This window comes from Setaria viridis, chromosome 1, assembly GCF_005286985.2.
Source record: "Setaria viridis chromosome 1, Setaria_viridis_v4.0, whole genome shotgun sequence".
Taxonomy (NCBI): Eukaryota; Viridiplantae; Streptophyta; class Magnoliopsida; order Poales; family Poaceae; genus Setaria; species Setaria viridis.
The window spans coordinates 20,538,309-20,559,226 of NC_048263.2; the positions used below are offsets into that span (position 1 = coordinate 20,538,309).

The following is a 20,918-nucleotide window of genomic DNA, read 5'->3' on the forward strand; positions in this document are numbered from 1 at the left end:
CGTAGTGGGTTGTGTTGAGTGCGTGTGTGTCACACAAAAATTTGCAATTATTCATCTACTCCTGGAATCTGAAATTTGGATGGTACTGAAGCCGTCATGTTTGCCTGGCATCGAAGAAAATGATCTGAACGTTCTTTACCTGCTCCCTCTGTTCTTCCTATCGTGCTCTTGAATCCAACTGTGGTTATCGTAATCTCTTTGATCTTCTAGTCAAGGTCTCAAGGAGGTCCGGATATTACGGAGCAGCAATGCCGCCAGTGACAGGCGGTGGAGTACCTTGGTGGCTCAGTAGGGCAGAGAAGGTTGCTCAAGAGATGGGTGGAGATGGCGAGCACGAGTAGGGGGAAAGGGCCATCGTGAGACACAGAAAACGTCACAAGAGAAGCTCAAGGTTCAAGATATGAGAATTTACAGCCGGACAATCAGTCGTACTTGCTTCAATTTCAGCGGGTAAATATGTGATGTAGCATCACCTAGGCCCTTGTTCTCTTACCTCCAAACTCCCAACTTTAACACTATGCAAAAAGAAGATTCTCCATCACATCAAACTTGCGGTACATGCATGGAGTACTAAATGTAGACGAAATCAAAAACTATTTGCACAGTTTTGTTGTACTTTGCGAGACGAATCTTTTGAGCCTAATTAGTCAATATTTGGACAATAATTCACAAATACAAACGAAACGCTACAGTGTTGCTACAGTAATTTGGCACCTCCCAAATTCGCGAAGTAAACAAGGGCTAGAATTTGTGCAGAAAACCATGTAAACTGAGTGACATACGGGCCCGGCAGATGTGGGCCTCACGTGTCAGCGAAAAGATAATCGACGTGCTTCAGAGGATCCCCTTGGGAAGCATGGGTCATCATTTTCTAGTACCCTCATCAGAGTTTCATGCTCATAAACCTCTGTAGTCAGATGAGCACATGCTAGGAGACCGCAGACAACGGCTGCTCCCCACACCTATGTGACCAAACCAGCATTTTTGCCCAATTTTGTCCTCCCAAGTCTGTTCCTCCAATATAGCCATTAACCACTGCGCTCATGGTTCCCGAATCTAACTCCATGGATTCGGCGTCCGACAACCAACTGGTGATGTTCCGTTCCGGCTTGTCTTCAGTTAGTTGCTGGTTCACACAGAATTTGGGGGAGTGTACGACCTCCGATTGCTGGCTTTGCTGCCTTGTTAGTCGCCTCTACTCTTGATCTGATCTGTGCAAAAGAGAGGACTTCAAAATACAACTGACCAGAATGTATGAACGAATCACAAATTTGGAACAATCGTCAGGCATTGTCGTTCTATGAATTATGATTGTCCGTACGGATTGAGAGAGATTTCATTTTAAAAAAAACGGCACTAAGATTGTAAATTTTGCCTTTCGATTATACGGTCGAGAAGACCACCATGTATTATCACCAAGGATCACTGAAAATTACAGATAGGCGTTATGTGTAAGCACCCCAAGAAAGGAATTTCTTTCCCAGCAGAGCAGCTTATTCAGAAGGAGACCAACTGAATTCCCTTCTTACTCTGCAATCTGTACTCGCGGCCGATACTTCGCAAGATGCTGAAGACGACACGAAGATCACCTCGACGATATCCTGCTTGACACCGTCCGCACGGTCATATTGACACCCGGCCGCTGCTTCAGCCCGCTCATCGGGCCACCGCCAGCACCGACGCCGCTGTCTCGGCTCCTGCCCAGCGACAGCCTCGCCTTGATCGGGGACACGAGCCTTGTCGCCAACCTTGACGGGGAGAACGAGCAGCGCCGGGTCTTGGCTGGTGACGCCTGCGCTTTGGGCGGCGGTGGGGATACCGCGGCGGACCTAGCGGGCAGGGCCTTCCCGTGGCTCCTGAGCTTGGACCCTAGCGCGCTCGGCGGCGTTTTCACCAGAAACTTGTGCGGGGTCTGCCGGGCGGCCACCGGGGACCGCGTCTTGTAGGACCGCTTCTGCTTCTTGGACGGCGACGGCGTGGCGCACGCGTCGGCGGCGGCGTAGGAGGTGGAGGCGTGGAACGCGGGGTTCGGGAACATCACCGCCTTCTTGGCCCACGGCCGGTTCTTGGGGGAGACCCGGTTGGCGGACACCGACGGCCGGCCCAGGGCGACCGGCGAGGCCGGCTTGAACTGGATCCGGGACCGAACACGGCCGCGCGAAGGCGGCGTGGCGGCATCGGCGCCACGCGCCGCGCCGCCGCCCCGATGGCTCTGCTTCTCCCGGGCGCGCCGCGCGCGGAGGGGCGTCTGCTCCGCCGCTGCCGGCTTCCTGGTCCTGGGCGCCGGCTTCGGAGTCCTCGGGGGCTCCCGGTTCGTAGCGCCGGCCACCGCGACGATGTCCCGAGCGAACTGGCTGGCCTGCACGATCTCTAGCACGGTCTCGCCGAGCAGCATGGCCGGAAGCGACATCCGCCGCCACTGCGCGCTCTCGCCGCCACCGCCGCCGCCCACTGCGGCGCCGCCGAACTTGCCGTTCGGGGACCTTTTCTGCGCCGACGCGCCGCCCCTCATCCTGCGGCGGAAACCGGAAATGGAGGTGAGGAATTCGAGCGCGTGAGCCAAGAATTCTAGATCGAATCGAACGGGGGAGCTCTTGCCTGACGGTCTCCTGCTTGCACCGGAGGCTGGTGCGGAGGTACCCGCGCGTGCTGCGCGGGCTGAGGCTGACGCCGGAGACGACCTTGGCGCCGCCGGCAACCGTGTACTGCAGCTCCTGCAGCCGAGCCATGCACCGATCCACCTGCGCGTCGAATCCACCAGCACAAATTCAGTCAGTCCCCTCCCTGCAGGCAGAGACCGGAGGGGGGCAGGGTATCTTCTCGTACCTTCTTGAGCGTCTCCCTGACGAGGGCCGGGTTGAGCGCGGCGGCGGTGGCGAGGGCGACTGCCGTCTGCCTGTCCGGCTTGGCGTTGGGGCTCCTGGCCACCATGGTCCTCGTCGGCGGCGTGCCTGGGCGGTGGAACGGAAGGGGGGGGGGGGGGGGGGGGGGGGGGGGGGGGGAGGTGGAAGTCAAAAAGGGAGCTCGTGGCGAGCGGGGATGGGATTGGAAAGAGAGCGGCGCATTTCGCAGGAGGGTTGGGGGCTAACGGTCGTCGGCTCAACGGCTAGTTCTCGGGAGTAAACACGGGGGAGGAGGGGACCGGCCGGACCGGACGGCCCCGGCCGCTTCTTCTGGTGTAAAGCGCGGTTTGGTCCACCATGTCAGTTAGTGGGCTTGGGCAATTCGGTAGGGATAAACTGCGGATTTGTTCTTGCGAGGTTACGGAAATCTGATTTCTTATACTGAATGGGTTATTCAGATTTATGGCTGAGAAGTTAATAGGGAGCTTCGTGGATGGACAGCAAGTGCTACGGATTTTCAAATCTTGGTTTTTAATTGCAGTATCAATATTAATAGGAGTGCCAGCCAACGCATGATTTGTGCTACTGTTGTAGTGTATCCATTCAAAATACGTTAGGGGGAGAGCATCTTTTGCGAAATGAATGTGTGACATTTCTGATGGCGAGACGCGTGATAGTTTTAATTTTTAAGCTTCAGCCTCGTCAAGGTAATTGTATTTTCAATTCATTCGGAAAAATAAAAAAATGTTAAGAAGCACCACTTGGTTCTACAAACACGAAGTGAGTCCAAGCTTACGGAGTACTGCAACTTGTTGACTTGAATGCCATGGGCCCAGCATACATGATTATGGGTTAGTGCATCGAATATGCTTTATCTTTTTATCAAGGCTAGGCCAAAAATCCGTAAAATCCAACTCTTGATAAAATATATGGTACGTGGGGTTAAACTTACTCTCTCCATTCCAAATTGTAGGTTGTTTTAACTTTTCTAGTTTCTAGGTGCATAATAATATCTTTGAAGTAAAAAAACTAAAACGACCTCCAATTTAAAACGGAGGGAGTAAATGATAGAAAATATGTTTAAGTCAAAAATGAAAATGGTAAAAAGCTGTTCTAGTCTTTTTTTTCTCGCCATCTAGAAATATAAATATTTTTTTGAATTTAATGACATATTAAGAAAGAGGGAAATGTCTGTATCAATCAATCAATCAATCAATCACAAAATGCAATTAACATCTATCTTTTTTTAACAAATCACCAAGATTAAAGTTACGACCAAAGGCGAAGGAATGGATTAGGCTAGAAATACTTATATTTCTAGATAAATTTTGAACCTACATTTGTAGAACAAAGGAGTGAAAGTGCATCTTGACCCCCTAATTGGATTTTGGTGTTGATGACATGCATAATTAATTAACTAATGATTTTATTGAGAAATTGATAGACTCAAAGCAAAAGAAATGAAAAAAGATGCAAGAAAGTACCCGAATTTGTTGAAGAACGGTGTTGGAGCTTAAGAGAAGATCGTTTATCATTTTCTAATTTTAAATTTGAGTATAGGAACACTGGACGCAGCTTGTTGACTTGAAGATGTCAAAGTGCTCATTTGAGATACTAACTACCTATGAGAGACACCTTAATCATAATTTCTCACGGTTTTTGCATTTGTCGGAAGTTCCGACATGTGCCGGAAGTTCCTAGTAACTTCCGACCGGGGGTGCTCAGTGGATTTAATTAATCAGGGTCGGAAGTTTCGACGATAAGTGGCAGAAGTTCCCAGTACTTCCGATAGGGGGTGCTCAGCTGTTTTATTTGAATAGGATCAGAAGTTCCGACCCAGTGTCGGAAGTTCCGACAATTACTTAACAGCACAGTAACAGCTAGTTTTTGGGGCTCGGGTATTTATACCCCCTCAGCCCTCCCTTCATTTGTTATTGACCTAATCCGAGACAAATACCTCCAAGGGCATTCAATACTCCTCCCTACTCCCTCCTTAAGCTAAATCTTTGACAGTTTTGAGCTAGAGCTTGGGTGAGAGAAGGATTTGAGGTGTGTGATTCTAGCTTTGAGTGTGAGGTCAATCAAGTTCATCTCAAGAGCACTTGAAGCATCTTTGGTCTTCGATTCACATTTATTACTCTTGAAGCTTGCTTCTAGACGGTTCGACGTCGCCCGTTTGAGCGCCCTGTTGTTGTGGTGCGTCCGGGAAGTTTGTATTGCCCATCCTCTTGGAGGATTCATAATAAGTGACTCAATCCTCCTTTGTGGTTGATTAAGAGAGGTAAACGGTTAGTGGGGACCCGGCTCTTTGTGAGCTCCTCAATGGAGACGTAGGTTCTTTTGTGGTAGTGAACTTCGATAAACAAATCATTTATCTCATGTGTTTGTTGCGTTCTTCAAGTTCCTTTTGACCTAGAACTTGATTTTTGCCGATCTATATTCTTGTGAAGTTTCTATCATAAAAATCACCTGCATTAGTCTCTACACTTCATTGCTGAACTTTTGATTCAAATAGATTCTGCTTAAACTTGTTTAAATTTGAATTTCGTAGACTACTTTTTACTCCGATGTCTCTAGTTGGGGATAGTGCCGCTGCTGCCGAAAAAGCCGCTGCTATAGTTGCTGCTAATGCAGATCATGGAGGAGGTCCCGTGAATCCTCAAGGCCAACTACCAAGGAGTCTCCCACCCTCTATTCATGACGCAAGCTTTGGTGACGATTCTAGCTCAAGTGATGAACTTGAGGGTGAGGACTTGGAAGCAAAGAGAATAAGAAAAGAGAAGATGAAAGCCAAGATTGAGAAGAAGGCGGAGAAGTTGATGAAGAAGAGGAACAAGGAAGAAAGGGACATGTATCCTTTCTACGGGTTGCATCAAGTTCCTCATAATTATGCAAATGCTTCATCTCAATATCCTCCTTCACAATTTCAATCGATCCACTTGGGAAAACCTCCTTATTTTATTAGGACGGATTATCCCAAGTGGTCATATGATATGAAAATGCATCTCTACAGGTTTCACCCTTCTATTTGGGAAGTTGTGGTTATAGGTGTAACTCCACCAAAGAATGGTGTACCAACGGCCGAGCAACGAAAGTGGCTAATTATTGAATAAAAAGCCCTTTTAACTCAGTGGTAGAGTAATACCATGGTAAGGCATAAGTCATCGGTTCAAATCCGATAAAGGGCTTTTCACTTAGCTCAAAATTACTTCCGCAATGCAAAAGCCGTAAGGGTCATCACAAGTTCTCTATGTGCTCAAGAGTTCAACAAGGTCCGCTCCGTTGAGATTGCCAAGGTGATTTGGGACACACTAAAGGAGGCACATGAGGGGACCGATCGAGTTAGAGAAGACAAGATGGATTTGATTCATGGAGAGCTAGAGCACTTTGTCATGCTTGATGAAGAAACTGTGAGGCAAATATTTGATAGACTAATGCTCCTTGTGTCGGACATTAGATCTCTTGGAAGTATGGATTGGGATGATCGCAACGTCACAAAGAAGATGCTTAGAACTTTCACACCAAGGAACTCTACTCTTGCCACTAGGATTAGAAAGGATCCAAGCTTCAAAATAAAGACACCTAATCAACTTCTTGGTGAAATCTTACATCAAGAGTTGGTTGAAAGAGATGTGGCCAAGTCACTTAGTCTAAAGATCAATAGGAGTGTTGCTCTCAACGCTAGCTCAAGTATCATGGTTGAGTCAAGCCCCAAAGCTGTCAAGTCAAAGAAAGAAGACTCAAGTGATGAGGGAAGCATCGATGATGAACCCGCCTTGGTATTGAGAAATTTCAAGAAGTTCATGAAGAAGAAGAGTTTCAAGAAAGGTGGTGATGATAGAAAGAAGACATCACAAAAAAGGTGCTATGAGTGCAAGTAATTAGGTCATTATATTGTTGATTTTCCATACAAGAAAAATAAGGAAAAGGAAGAGAAGAGGTACAAGGAGAAGAGCAAGGACTATAAGAAAAAAATATCAAGGTCAAACTCATGTTGGTCAAGAATGGGATTATAGTGATGAAGACTCTAACAAGGAATGCATGGCAACTCTAGCCATACTCAAGTCCTACACCAACAAGACTCTTCAACAACACTTTCGACAATGATGATGACAATCCTTTTTGTCTCATAGCAAGAGGAACCAAGGTCGAAAAAACAACCATCTCCTCTTCTCTTTCTTTCTCCATATCTAGTAATATGCAAAATGATTTGGAAGATGAAGAAAAAAAATATAAATCTAACATGATAAAAGAATTTGGAAAGAAAGGTTACAAAGAGATTAAAAATATTATAGAGAATTGGAGAAAAAGAAGGAGTCTCTCGATAGGCAAGAAGATTTGCTCATCCTTGAAAAAAAGAGAGGCCACTCGTAGTGAACTTTAAGAAAGGTTCTCATGCTTAACGGTCAAATATAAGGACCTTGAAGTTAACTATAGTGCTCTTTGGGAAAGCACCCAAACCAATTCCAAGGCAACTCTTGACTCCAATATCTCCACAAGTGAAGGTTGCTCAAGATGCTATAAAATTGATGTAAATGTTTGTGTTGCTAATATTGCTAAGCTAGAAGAGTCAATGCAAGCAAGGGATGTTCAAATCAAAAGATTGAACATGCTAGTGGCACAAGGTTATGAAGGTAGTGTCAAGCTTGAGCTCAAGATCTAGTACAAGGCTAGGAGGCATCCTAGCCATATGGATGTGTTGGAGGTATGCCCTAGAGGCAATCATAGAGATGATGATATCCCATTTGTATCCATGATTTGTATATTGTGTTCATTGATTATCCATTAAAGGCTACTTGAATTGATTTGCAATTATGTGAATTGTATGTGAAACTCTTTACTAGTATGGTTATTCTAAAGTTGTCCCTAGTCAGAGTTCATGTGAGGACACACATGAATATTAGACTAGCACATGTATTAGTTGATGACTATGTTTCACAAGTCATGGACATGGAGATGTTGAACTAATAATGTGGACACATGTGGAGACATGTGTTAGGACTGACCCAACACGAGAAGTAGTTCTCCCATTAAACAACATATACGCTTTGTCCTTAGACCTGAGATTGTCGCATGTATTCTAGATGTGGATCGACCTACTTAGGGGCTATCAAACGCTACGCCGTAATAGGGTAGTTATAAAGGTAGCTTTCGGGTTTGTCAAGAAGCATACTATGAGACATGGTCAATCAAGATGGGATTTGCCCCTCTCTGATTGAGAGTGATATCTCTGGGCCCCTCGAGTGATCGGATCCGAAAATGCATGGCCATGCTACGTACGGTTAAGAGTTAACCTACAAAGGGATTCCGAATCACAGGATCGAGAAAGAGCGGTCGGCTTGAAGCTAGACCAAATATCGTGAGGCAAAGTGAATAGCATGTATATTATGTTGTGATGGTTCGTCTGATATGATCTTCGTGTGCGTATAGGAGTTGGCACGTCTTGCTAGAGGCCGCTACCGACTATTGGGCCGAGTAGGAGTACTCGGGCCATGTCTATACGTATCCAAACCCATAGGGTCACACACTTAAGGGGCTGGAAGCCCAATTCAGATCTGATCCGAGTTGGATTAGGTTTAGGAGTACTAATGGGCCTCGGATCCAGAGGCCCATCAGGAACCTCTATAAAAAGAGGGGTGGGGGCGCCCTAGGATTTACACCTTTTGACGAAACACACCTGCCGCGCCTCCCACGCCCTCACCTGTTGCAACTCGCGGATCTAGCAATCCGGCTTGCGACGCTTCCTCCCTACACGTGTGGATACCTTGGAGGTGTTGCGCCTGCAGCACTTGGACGAGCCATCGACGAGCCGCCGACGAGCCACGACGAGCCGACGACGAGCCGCGGCACCGGAGGCGATCTTGCTGCACGTGGACGAGCTGCTGAGGAGCTGCTGGACGTGATCGACTACGTACGACTACGTGATCGTCTTCACTGCACCGACGCATATCTACATCTTCCGCACCAGTAGTGCGTCGAGTGGTAATCCCGTGATCCTTATACGGCAGTTCTTCCTGGTTATACGCGGTAGAAATTTTGATTTGCGCTAGTGTAGCCTACCTCGTATCCCAACAGTGGTATCAGAGCCGTAGCTGCTTAGTTTTGGATTCGGGATGTGTGCATATGGAGATATGCGAGTTCTCTGTTTGATCTATGTCCTGATTTCGTGCCCTTGCTGCAATGGTAGTGTAACGACATACTCCTACCGGTCGGTTTCCGCCATCGGAGTTAAGTGATACACGTAAATCCAGTTGCAGTGAGCAAAGATCAATATGATTGGTCGAATCGAGATCCAGGGTCATACGCCAGGCGCATTAGATGTGCAATGGTAGATGGGATCTACTGCCGGGATCGGGATTTTGTCGTATGCGTATGCTTCGGTAAATCAGCCGTAACTTTTCGGTACGATCTCGGATCGAGGCGATTTTTATACGAAAATTGATCTACAGAAAAAGTTACACATGAATTTCAACGACTTTTCCGTTTTCGGCAAAATTAGATTTCCCAAATTTGGCTTGGAAGATGGAGTTTCGGGCCTCCGAAGTTTAGAACGTTTGGACGCCTAACTCTGTTTTGCAGGATGTATGTATGTATCTTGTGATCAGTATGGCCCCCTTGTGTATGTGATGCATGTGTGTAACTCATTCGTGACCTGCGTGTCGCGCGTACGGCAACACGGCAGGAGCCATATGTGTTGTCACTTTATTGTACTTAATGGTCTGCGTACCAATCTGTGATGATCCAAGCAACTATGTAATCTTCATTACTAGATTCTTTACTAGCTATTAGGCGTAATAGCATGCTCTAGTTCTTGGAGGACTCATCACCAGGAGGATGGCGCACATGGAACATGGAGATGGAGATCACCATGGTGAACAGGTTCTATGGAGATGGAGATCACCATATGAAAACGGGCCATACTGTGTCACAAGCTGTGTGAATGCTATTCTGTTTATGTTTTACTTTCTGCATGCTGTGATGTTAGAAGTAGAACGATCCCTCACAAATTTTAAGTTAGTATGCCCTCCCAACTAAAACTTGCACCGTCCCATGTCTTGTACAATTAGTGGTGGGTCTATGAAATTAGGGTGCCACTAGTTTTCCTTGACTAGACGGGTTTGTGTCGGACACTTACACGCATAAGGGTTGGTTTGCTTAACAAGGTTATCTTAACGGTTAAGGACCTTGGGGTATAAAGGTTGCGCGCCGAGACATAGAGATGTCACCCAACAACAGGAGTCATATGTTGATATGATTAGCAAAAGTTGCTTACCGATCTACCTCGTTTGCTAGCGGTGATGCTAAAGCTCACTAGTGGACTTGTTAGTTGTGGATCCTGAATCACTAAGTTTCAATAGAGGGATATTGATTTTAGTGGGAGTAGATTCTGTTAAAATAGTTTAATGTAATTTGCTCTATCATGGATACGTTTGTCTTAGTGTATTTTGCATTACTTTTGTTGTAGATTAAATGGCACCTAGCAACACCACCGCATCGTTTGCTTTGCGTTCGGTCCTTGAGAAGGACAAGTTGAATGGAACAAACTACTCGGATTGGATCCGTAACCTGAGAATTGTTCTCAGGGCTGAGAAAAAGGAAGATGTTCTAGACACCCCACTACCACCAGTACCTGCTGATGATGCATCTGCTGCCGTTAAGGCTGCTTACAAGAAGGCATTTGATGCTAATCTTGAGGTAAGCTGCCTTATGGTTGCTTGCATGGAGCCCGAGCTGCAGATGCAGTTCGAGACAAATCATGAGGCACACGATATGATCATGGCGCTCAAGGACATGTTCCAGACACAGGCTAGGACCGAAAGGTTCAATGTGTCCAAAGCCTTTCGGAGTGCAAGTTAGCAGAAGGCGCAGTAGTAGGACCACATGTAATCAAGATGGTTGGTTACACTCAGCGATTGGAGAAGCTGGGCTTCCCAATGGGCAAAGAGTTGGCCACTGACTTCATTCTTTCATCTCTTCCGCCTAGCTATGGGAACTTCATCTCGAACTACCATATGCATGGGACGGAGAAGGGTCTGAATGAACTGTGTGGTATGCTCAAGACAGCAGAGGTAGACATTAAGAAAAGCGCTAGTACCAGCCATGTGATGGCTGTACAGAACAAGCCTATCTTTAAGAAGAAGGGCAATTCTTGGAAGAAGAAGGGCAAGGCTGGAGTGTCCAAGCCAAACCCAGCGCCCAAGGCTAAAGCTGGACCTGCTCTAGATAAAGAGTGCTTTTACTGTCATGAACTTGGTCACTGGAAGAGAAACTGCAAGCAGTACCTAGCTTCGTTGAAGAATGGCGGAAGTAAGAGTACTTCTACCTCAGGTACGCTTGTTGTTAATGTTATAGACAACATATTTCTCGCTGATACAATTATTAATTCTTGGGTATTTGATACCGGATCGGTTGCTCATATTTGCAATTCGATGCAGGGAATGATAAGAAGTAGAAGCGTGGAAAGAGGAGAAGTTGATTTCCGCGTGGGCAATAATGCAAGAGTTGCTGCTTTGACCGTCGGGACGATGCAACTCCACCTCCCGTCAGGATTTATTATGGAGTTGAATAATTGTTATTTTGTTCCTAGTTTAAGTCGAAACATTTTGTCTCCTTCATGCTTGATGAAGGATGGTTATTCATTTGCGAGTGAAAACAATAGTTGTGTGATCTCTAAGAATAATATGTTTATGGCTTTTGCACCCATTGTGAATGGATTGTTTGTTTTAAATCTTGATGGTTCACCTGTCTATAATGTAAGTGCTAAAAGGCCTCGGCCTAATGATTTGAGTCCTACCTACTTGTGGCATTGTCGTTTGGGTCATATAAGTGAAAAGCGCATGAAGAAGCTCCATTCTGATGGACTTCTAACTTCGTTTGATTTTGAATCATACGAGACATGTGAGGCTTGCTTGCTAGGCAAGATGACCAAGACGCCTTTCACAGGATTTCCTGAGAGAGCAGTAGACTTGTTGGAACTCGTACATAGTGATGTATGCGGACCAATGAGCACGACGGCTAGAGGAGGATTCCAATACTTCATAACTTTCACTGATGATTTTAGTAGATATGGTTATGTCTACTTGATGAGGCACAAGTCTGAAACCTTTGAAAAGTTCAAGGAATTTCAGAATGAAGTTGAAAATCAGCGTGGCAAGAAAATTAAGGCCTTGCGATCTGATCGTGGAGGCGAGTATTTGAGCCACGAGTTTAGCAATCATCTAAAGAGTTGCGGAATTGTTCCACAACTTACGCCGCCTGGAACACCTCAGAGAAACGGTGTGTCCGAGCGACGTAATCGAACTTTGTTAGACATGGTTCGATCAATGATGAGCCAGTCGGACCTACCGTTGTCATTTTGGGGATACGCTCTAGAAACAGCAGCTTTCACACTAAATAGGGTACCATCTAAATCCGTAGTTAAGACACCATATGAGATGTGGACTGGAAAGGTTCCTAGTTTGTCTTTTCTAAAGATTTGGGGATGTGAAGTGTTTGTCAAGCGACTTCAGTCGGACAAGATCACACCCAAGTCGGATAAGTGCATTTTCGTGGGATATCCAAAGGAGACTTTGGGGTATTATTTCTACAACCGATCAGAAGGCAAAGTGTTTGTCGCTCGGAACGGGGTTTTCCTAGAGAAAGAGTTTCTCAAAGGAGAAAAGAGTGGAAAGACAGTGCATCTTGAAGAAGTTCAAGATGAGCCGATCGGGCAAGAATCAATGAGTGATGCTAACGTAGCAGAACAAGTTGAGATACCCATGGCAAAAGAAGCACCGCCACAACCACGAAGGTCGGCAAGGCTCCGCGAAATGCGGGAAATATTATTGTTGGACAATGATGAGCCTGCGACATATGCAGAAGCTATGATGGACCCAGACTCCGAAAAATGGCAGAGTGCCATGCAATCCGAAATAGAGTCCATGGGAGACAATCAAGTTTGGAACTTGGTTGACCCGCCTGATGGTGTTAAAGCCATAGAGTGCAAGTGGATCTATAAGAAGAAAAAGGACATGGATGGAAATGTTCACATCTATAAAGCATGACTTGTCGCAAAAGGTTTTCGACAAGTTCAAGGAGTTGACTACGACGAGACCTTCTCGCCCGTAGTGATGCTTAAGTCCATTCGGATTATTCTAGCTATAGCTGCATATTTCGATTATGAGATATGGCAGATGGATGTCAAGACAGCTTTCCTGAATGGAAACCTAGCTGAGGACGTGTATATGATATAGCCCGAGGGTTCTGTCGATCCAAAAAATGCTAGAAAGGTATGCAAGCTTCAGAGATCCATTTATGGATTGAAGCAAGCATCTAGGAGTTGGAACATTCGTTTTGATGAAGTGGTCAAAGGGTTTGACTTCACCAAGAACGAAGAAGAGTCTTGTGTTTACAAGAAGGTTAGTGGGAGCTCTGTAGTATTTCTAATCTTATATGTGGATGACATATTACTGATTGGAAATAACATTCCTATGCTTGAGTCCGTAAAGACTTCACTGAAAAATAGTTTTTCGATGAAGGACTTAGGGGAAGCGGCATATATTCTGGGCATTAAGATCTATAGAGATAGATCGAGAAGGCTTATAGGTTTAAGCCAAGATACTTACATTGACAAAGTGTTGAAGCGGTTCAGCATGGAAGAGGCAAAGAAAGGGTTCTTGCCTATGTCACATGGCATACATCTCAGCAAGACTCAGTGTCCTTCGACTGCTGATGAGCGGGATCGCATGAGTAGAGTGCCATATGCCTCGGCTATTGGATCTATCATGTATGCAATGATAAGTACTCGCCCAGATGTTTCATATGTGCTAAGTATGACAAGCAGACACCAATCTGATCCAGGTGAGAGTCACTGGACAGCGGTGAAAAACATTCTTAAGTACTTGAGAAGGACTAAAGATATGTTCCTCGTCTATGGAGGTCAGGAGGAGCTCGTTGTAACAGGTTACACTGATGCTAGTTTCCAAACCAACAGAGATGATTCAAAGTCACATTCAGGATTTGTGTTCACGCTAAATGGTGGTGCTGTTAGTTGGAAGAGTTCCAAGCAGGAGACGGTAGCCGATTCTACGACAGAAGCCGAGTACATCGCAGCTTCGGAAGCCGCGAAGGAAGGTGTTTGGATAAGGAATTTCCTCATTGAGCTTGGTGTGTTCCCGAATGCGTCCAGCCCATTGAATCTCTTCTGTGATAACAATGGGGCAATTGCGCAAGCAAAGGAGCCAAGGAACCACCAGAAGAACAAACACGTAATGCGGCGATTTCATCTCATTCGAGACTTCGTTAACCGGGGTGAGATCAAGATATGCAAAATACACACGGATCTGAACATTTCTGATCCGTTGACAAAACCACTCCTGCAGGCTAAGCATGATGCGCATGTAAGAGCTATGGGTATTAGGTACCTTCTTGATTGACTCTAGTGCAAGTGGGAGACTGTTGGAGGTATGCCCTAGAGGCAATCATAGAGATGATGATATCCCATTTGTATCCATGATTTGTATATTGTGTTCATTGAATATCCATTAAAGGCTACTTGAATTGATTTGCAATTATGTGAATTGTATGTGAAACTCTTTACTAGTATGGTTATTCTAAAGTTGTCCCTAGTCGGAGTTCATGTGAGGACACACATGAATATTAGACTAGCACATGTATTAGTTGATGACTATGTTTCACAAGTCATGGACATGGAGATGTTGAACTAATAATGTGGACACATGTGGAGACATGTGTTAGGACTGACCCAACACGAGAAGTAGTTCTCTCTTTAAACAACATATACGCTTTGTCCTTAGACCTGAGATTGTCGCATGTATTCTAGATGTGGATCGACCTACTTAGGGGCTATCAAACGCTACGCCGTAACAGGGTAGTTATAAAGGTAGCTTTCGGGTTTGTCAAGAAGCATGCTATGAGACATGGTCAATTAAGATGGGATTTGCCCCTCTCTGATTGAGAGTGATATCTCTAGGCCCCTCAAGTGATCGGATCCGAAAATGCATGGCCATGCTACGTACGGTTAAGAGTTAACCTACAAAGGGATTCCGAATCACAGGATCGAGAAAGAGCGGTCGGCTTGAAGCTAGACCAAATATCGTGAGGCAAAGGGAATAGCATGTATATTATGTTGTGATGGTTCGTCTGATATGATCTTCGTGTGCGTATAGGAGTTGGCACGTCTTGCTAGAGGCCGCTACCGAATATTGGGCCGAGTAGGAGTACTCGGGCCATGTCTATACGTATCCGAACCCATAGGGTCACACACTTAAGGGGCTGGAAGCCCAATTCGGATCTGATCCGAGTTGGATTAGGTTTAGGAGTACTAATGGGCCTCGGATCCAGAGGCCCATCAGGAACCTCTATAAATAGAGGGGTGGGGGCGCCCTAGGGTTTACACCTTTTGGCGAAACACACCTGCCGCGCCTCCCACGCGCTCGCCTGTTGCAACTCGCGGATCTAGCAATCCGGCTTGCGACGCTTCCTCCCTGCACGTGTGGATACCTTGGAGGTGTTGCACCTACAGCACTTGGACGAGCCATCGACGAGCCGCCGACGAGCCACGACGAGCCGACGACGAGCCGCGGCACCGGAGGCGATCTTGCTGCACGTGGACGAGCTGCTGAGGAGCTGCTGGACGTGATCGACTACGTACGACTACGTGATCGTCTTCACTGCACCGACGCATATCTACATCTTCCGCACCAGTAGTGCGTCGAGTGGTAATCCCGTGATCCTTATACGGCAGTTCTTCCTGGTTATACGCGGTAGAAATTTTGATTTGCGCTAGTGTAGCCTACCTCGTATCCCAACAGGATGGGCTTGGACACTACAAGGGAAGCAAGGTTAATGACTGGAAGATGGTAAATGGTAAGGAGGTCCTCTTGTTCAACAAGGGTGCAAACCTTGGTGACTTGATGGACATGGTACATGGTGTCACAAAGATCAATCCAACTCAAGTCAAGTCAATGGTCGAAGCAACTACCAACGTAAACGTTGTGGAAAAATCCATGACAAGGTCAAAGGACAAGGTGGTTGCACATGAGCCCTCACCAAACTATACCACCGACTACATGGCTATGGACCACAATGGTAAAATAGTGGTCAAGTATGTTGGTGCCTACACGAAAATAGCTATGTTTAGAAGTGTGTGGGTTCCAAAGATGTATCCCTCTAACCAACAAGGACCCAAATCTTTTGGGTACCTAAATTTCCATCTTAACTTGTTTTGTAGACCTACTCCTCCGGTGGCACCGCATGGTTGCTTGATAGTGGATGCTCAAATCATATGATCGGGGAGAAGGATATGTTTTCATCCCTAGAGCATTATGACACACCTAAAGAAAGTATTATCTATGGAGACAATAGCAAAGGGGATGTAATGGGAATGGGTAACACTGCTGTCATAAATGACAATTCTCTCTCTAATGTTTATTTGGTTGAATCTTTGGAATACAATCTGTTGTCCATCTCACAACTTTGTGAGAAGGGCTATAATTGTCTCTTTACTAATGAGGGTGTGAACGTCTTTAAATGGGAGGATTCCTCTATTGCTTTTACGGGTCGCTTGAAGGGCAAGCTCTATCAATTCACAATGGATAAAGTTAAGCCCGAGACTTGTTTAGTGGCAAAAACTAACTTAGGTTGGGTTTGGCATCGCCGACTAGCCCATGTTGAGATGAGAAACTTGGCCAAACTTCAAAAGGGCGATCACATCCTAGGACTAACAAATATTATCTTTGAGAAAGATAGGTTGTGTAGCGCATGACAAGCCAGGAAGCAAGTTGGTGCTCCACACCCCACCAAGGATATCATGACTACTTCAAGACCAATGAAGCTTCTAACATAGATTTATTTGGACCCACTGCTTACGTTAGCATTGGCGGTAAAAAATATGGTCTTGTTATTGTTGATGATTTTTCCCGTTTCACTTGGGTATTCTTTTTGTATGATAAAAGTGAAGCTCAAGGGATAGTCAAGAAATTCATTAGAAGAGCTCAAAATGAATATGTGTTGAAGATTAAGAGGATAAGAAGTGGCAATGGCTCGGAGTTTCGAAACACCAATGTTGAAGAATTTCTTGATGAAGAAGGGATCAAGCATGAGTTCTCCACTCCATACACTCCTCAACAAAATGACACTATGGAGAGGAAGAACTGAACCTTGATTGAAGCCGTAAGAACCATGCTTGATGAGTACAAGATCCCGGATAGTTTTTGGGCAGAAACAATTAACACGGCTTGCCATGCCATCAACCATCTCTACCTCCATAAATATTTGGGCAAGACATCCTATGAGATCATCACCGGTAATAAAACCAAGATGCACTGCTTTAGAGTTTTTGGGAGTAAATATTTTATTCTAAACAAGAAACCCAAAAGCTCCAAGTTTGCACCAAAGGTTTATGAAGGCTTTCTACTTGGTTATGGTAATAATGAACATGCCTATCTTGTTTTCAACAAAACCACCGGTTGTGTTGAGATCATGGTAGATGTGACTTTTGATGAATCCAACGGCTCTCAAGTAGAGCAAGTTGATTAAAAACCTTGTAGATCATGAGGAGCCACCAAGTCAATCAATCATGAGAATGGGCTTGGGTGAAGTGAGATCACATGAAGTTGAGGCTCAAACACCGATTGAAAAGGATGACAATGATCCATCATCATCAACAAGAGTTGAACTACCAAGTTGATGGGGACATCACCTACTCGGATACAACCACATTAGCAACTTTTGATCCATAGGTGAAACGATTCTTTATCATAATTATATTTGATATATTTGATGAATTGATGCTGCACCATGATGTGTGTTCATTATCATTTTCAGAAATACATACGTGGATCCAAAAGAGTGTTAAACATACATAGAAGGTATGGAGGACCAAAGAAGTTGATTGGGGGCCAAGTTCAAGTATTGCCAACGTCCTCCATTAGGCCACCATGTCACTTTTGGCTCAAGGAAAGAAAGAGATCAAATCCAACAAGTTTTGGGGTTGGATTCGGACCGCAGCACTACGCCAACTTGTGACGGCCGCCACAACCTCATCCGGACTCCGTTTTGGGTGTTCAAGTACTCGTTGGAATCCCTATGAAGTATATTTTCATATAGATCTAGACTCATGTACATATGTATTATGAAGTGGCCGCAATAATTAAATTACTAGCAAGAGGTTTTTCTATTAAGGTGTTGTGTCGCCTTATTTTGGCCCGATGGGACTTGTATCAAGTCAGTGTAACGACCTAGGCTAATCAGCCGAGTTAATCTCAAGGCTAATCCCAATTTTGCAGTTCTAATTAGCCTCGACCCCTAAAACCCAACCAAAACTGCCGGTTCTCGCTAAGTCCCAAAGACAGTGTTCCTTCAAAATCTTAGAGCTGTGGAAGAACTAGAGACTGAGTGGTAGACCCACAACCAGATCCCACGGATCTCTCGGGTCAAGCGTGTCAGAGCAAGCGTGCGCCCTGCTTCAGAGTCTCTCCACCACGTGGCTTAACCTCCCCGACGAGCCCCGCCTCGCCCAGTCGCCGGCCACGACCAGACGGATCAGCATGCCTCCCTCCCAATCGCACGCAGAAGCGTCCTGCAGACTCTCTGCCTCGTCTCGTCTCACTCACAACCTCGCCGGCCGTGCCAGGCGTCCTGTCGCTGCTGCGACTAGAGATTGGCCACTGCTGCGCCAGACCGCCTCGCCTCCCGCGCTCATCATCTCACCCAGACCCCCGGCCGCGCGCGCCCCCACGACGATGCCACCTTCGCCAACCATGGATCCAGCAGTGACAACTCCTTTTCCCGCCTCGCCAGTAGCATGCCCTGGCAAAGCCGCTGGTTCGGCGCCTGCTAGCGTCACCGCTCGCCCTGTCACCTCGCCTGCAGCGCCCTCGCCTGCAGTGCCCCTTCCTTCTTTCCTGCCACACGCTAGCCGAGTTGCCGCCCCCAATCCGCCACTTGATGCGACCAGACCCGCGCTCGCCCTCACCAATCCTTCTCTCCAGCAAAACCGCGCCTGCATAAGCTCTGTCTCCAGTGCCTAATGACCAAAGACCCTATCCCCAAAGCTCTGCCTTGCCACCCATCGCCGCCCAATCGCCGCCAAGGCAGAGCACTCCATCCTTGTTCTTCCCGATCTTCGTGCTGCTCAAACCCTCCCTCTCTTCCACACAGCTATAAAAAGGAGTACCAAAGCCCTACCGGAGTTCCCTTCATTATCGTTGCCTTGCCGCATCTTCCTCTGTTTCGTGCTCAAGCGCTGCCACGTAAGCTCTTGAGGAACTCTCCTCTCCGCTCAACACCTGCCTTTCCCAACCCACTAGCCGCTTGTTTTCTCCGCACGGTGCTAGAGCTTACTTGTGTCAACAAGAAGCACTGCCGTCGTCGGAGCACCACCGGACATCGCTGCCACCCAAGCCTTAGCACCTTAGTCCTTCCGCCTGAGCCTGTTCTTTCCGACCCCAAGACTTTACCAGTAGGCCTAAAGGTAAACTGCTGACCCCCTTCCCGGTTCGCCCGACCCCTTTTTCCATCTCGCCCGACCCTGTCTGTTTCACCCGACCCCTTTTTCCGTCTCGCCTGACCCTGTCTGTTTCGCCCGACCCCTTTTTCCATCTCGCCCGACCCTGTCTGTTTCGCCGACCCTTATCCGCCTCGCCCGAGGGCTCGGCTGTATCTTTTTCTTTGACCCAAAGGTATCTGTGTAAAATTCAAGGACTTCTTTGTGATAAGTCTGAGGACCCCGGTACAATATTCCTTAGGTCGGAGGGTCAGATCATAAGTTTTTCCCAATCCGACCCTTTGTCTTGTTCTCTATCAACTGAAGCTTGAACCTCCACACTTTTTCCGTAGCCTTGTTACAAGTTTCTGGGCTAAATCTTGCAAGCATTGTTGAAATAACCGTCTAAGTGCTAACTCCTGCATTTGCATTCGTGTAGAGCTAAATCTCGCCGACGGCACATACGAGCTGCATCCGGTGCCAGAAGACGGAGCAGTAGCTGAGCCGCCGACCGCAGGAGCTGAAGCAGAACTCGCAGAGGACCAGTTTGCCTCCACCCCGCTCGAAGGCAAGCCCTGGAGCATGACCCCAACTTTCTAACTTGCACATGCCTTTCTTCGTTTGTATGTGCATTTACGTTACAGGAGTTGTTTGAAACTATAGATGCATGACTTAGTTCCCTTGATCTGAACACTAGTCTGATAAGTCCGAGTAGTTGCATTGCTTAATAGGACTCGGTAAAAGTTGAGTTATTCCCTATCACTCGTGAGTTATAGGAGTTGGTTGTTCTCCTTCTGCTTACAACTATAAGGACGGTGGACGGGGCAGGGCCTGGTGAACTCTTTTGGTGGTCGGTGGATCGCCCTGTTTGTCTATATGAAATTGCTTAAGGTCGAAAAGTGTTGGTGTTCGTGATCAAGTGTTTGAAAGTACTAATCGCATACCTAGTATGGGATGGGGAAGCCTAGTACCTGATTGAACTAGGGCGTGGCTTATACCCCTACTGTCCCTGGAACGAGGTTCCCATGGTGCATCATGTGGGTGCAAGTGCGGCCACAGTACGACAAGAGGTCGGGACTGTGGAGCATTGCATGCCAAGGGAAGTTTGGACCTGACACGTGCCTGGGAATTGATGGGGACGGCCGACACAGGAAGCGACCCTTTATGGTGCGCGGATGTCGTGAGATTAGGTTCGCCATGCATGGTTAAGAAACTCAAATCGATTCGTCTGCCTCTCACAGTTTGAGACTACTTGATCGCTATGCTACACTGAGTAAAGATGGAACATGATGATGATATGAACTCGATGCTTGTTCTATACATTGTTGTTGGAAACTGTGGTTGTTTAGCATAAGTTGCCAATATAGACTGGTTAATGAACTTAGAATCTGGGCTAAAATATTGAAAGTAAGGACCCACGGTAGTCGCTTTTGGCAAAACAAACCCTTCAGCCAAAGAGCCTTGCATGTCTAGATGTTGGTGGAGTAGTTCCCCACTAGTCGGTTAAGTCTTGTTGAGCTTAGCAGCTCAGCCTTGCTTGTGGCATCTCTTTCAGGTGAAGTTGAAGCTCCTGAGTTTGCTGCTGTTCG

At 46.5% G+C, this 20,918-nt stretch overlaps 1 protein-coding gene across 1 annotated transcript; it reads right to left on the reverse strand.

The window, feature by feature from the left end:
* Positions 1-1,357: 1,357 nt before the first annotated feature.
* On the reverse strand, positions 1,358-2,966 carry LOC117842794 (microtubule-binding protein TANGLED1). The gene is made up of 3 exons (XM_034723311.2): positions 2,827-2,966; positions 2,599-2,741; positions 1,358-2,513 (listed from the first exon to the last, which is right to left on the reverse strand). Exons 1-3 carry the CDS (start codon positions 2,929-2,931, stop codon positions 1,586-1,588), a joined length of 1,176 nt encoding a protein of 391 aa, XP_034579202.1. The 5' UTR covers positions 2,932-2,966; the 3' UTR covers positions 1,358-1,585.
* Positions 2,967-20,918: the final 17,952 nt, after the last annotated feature.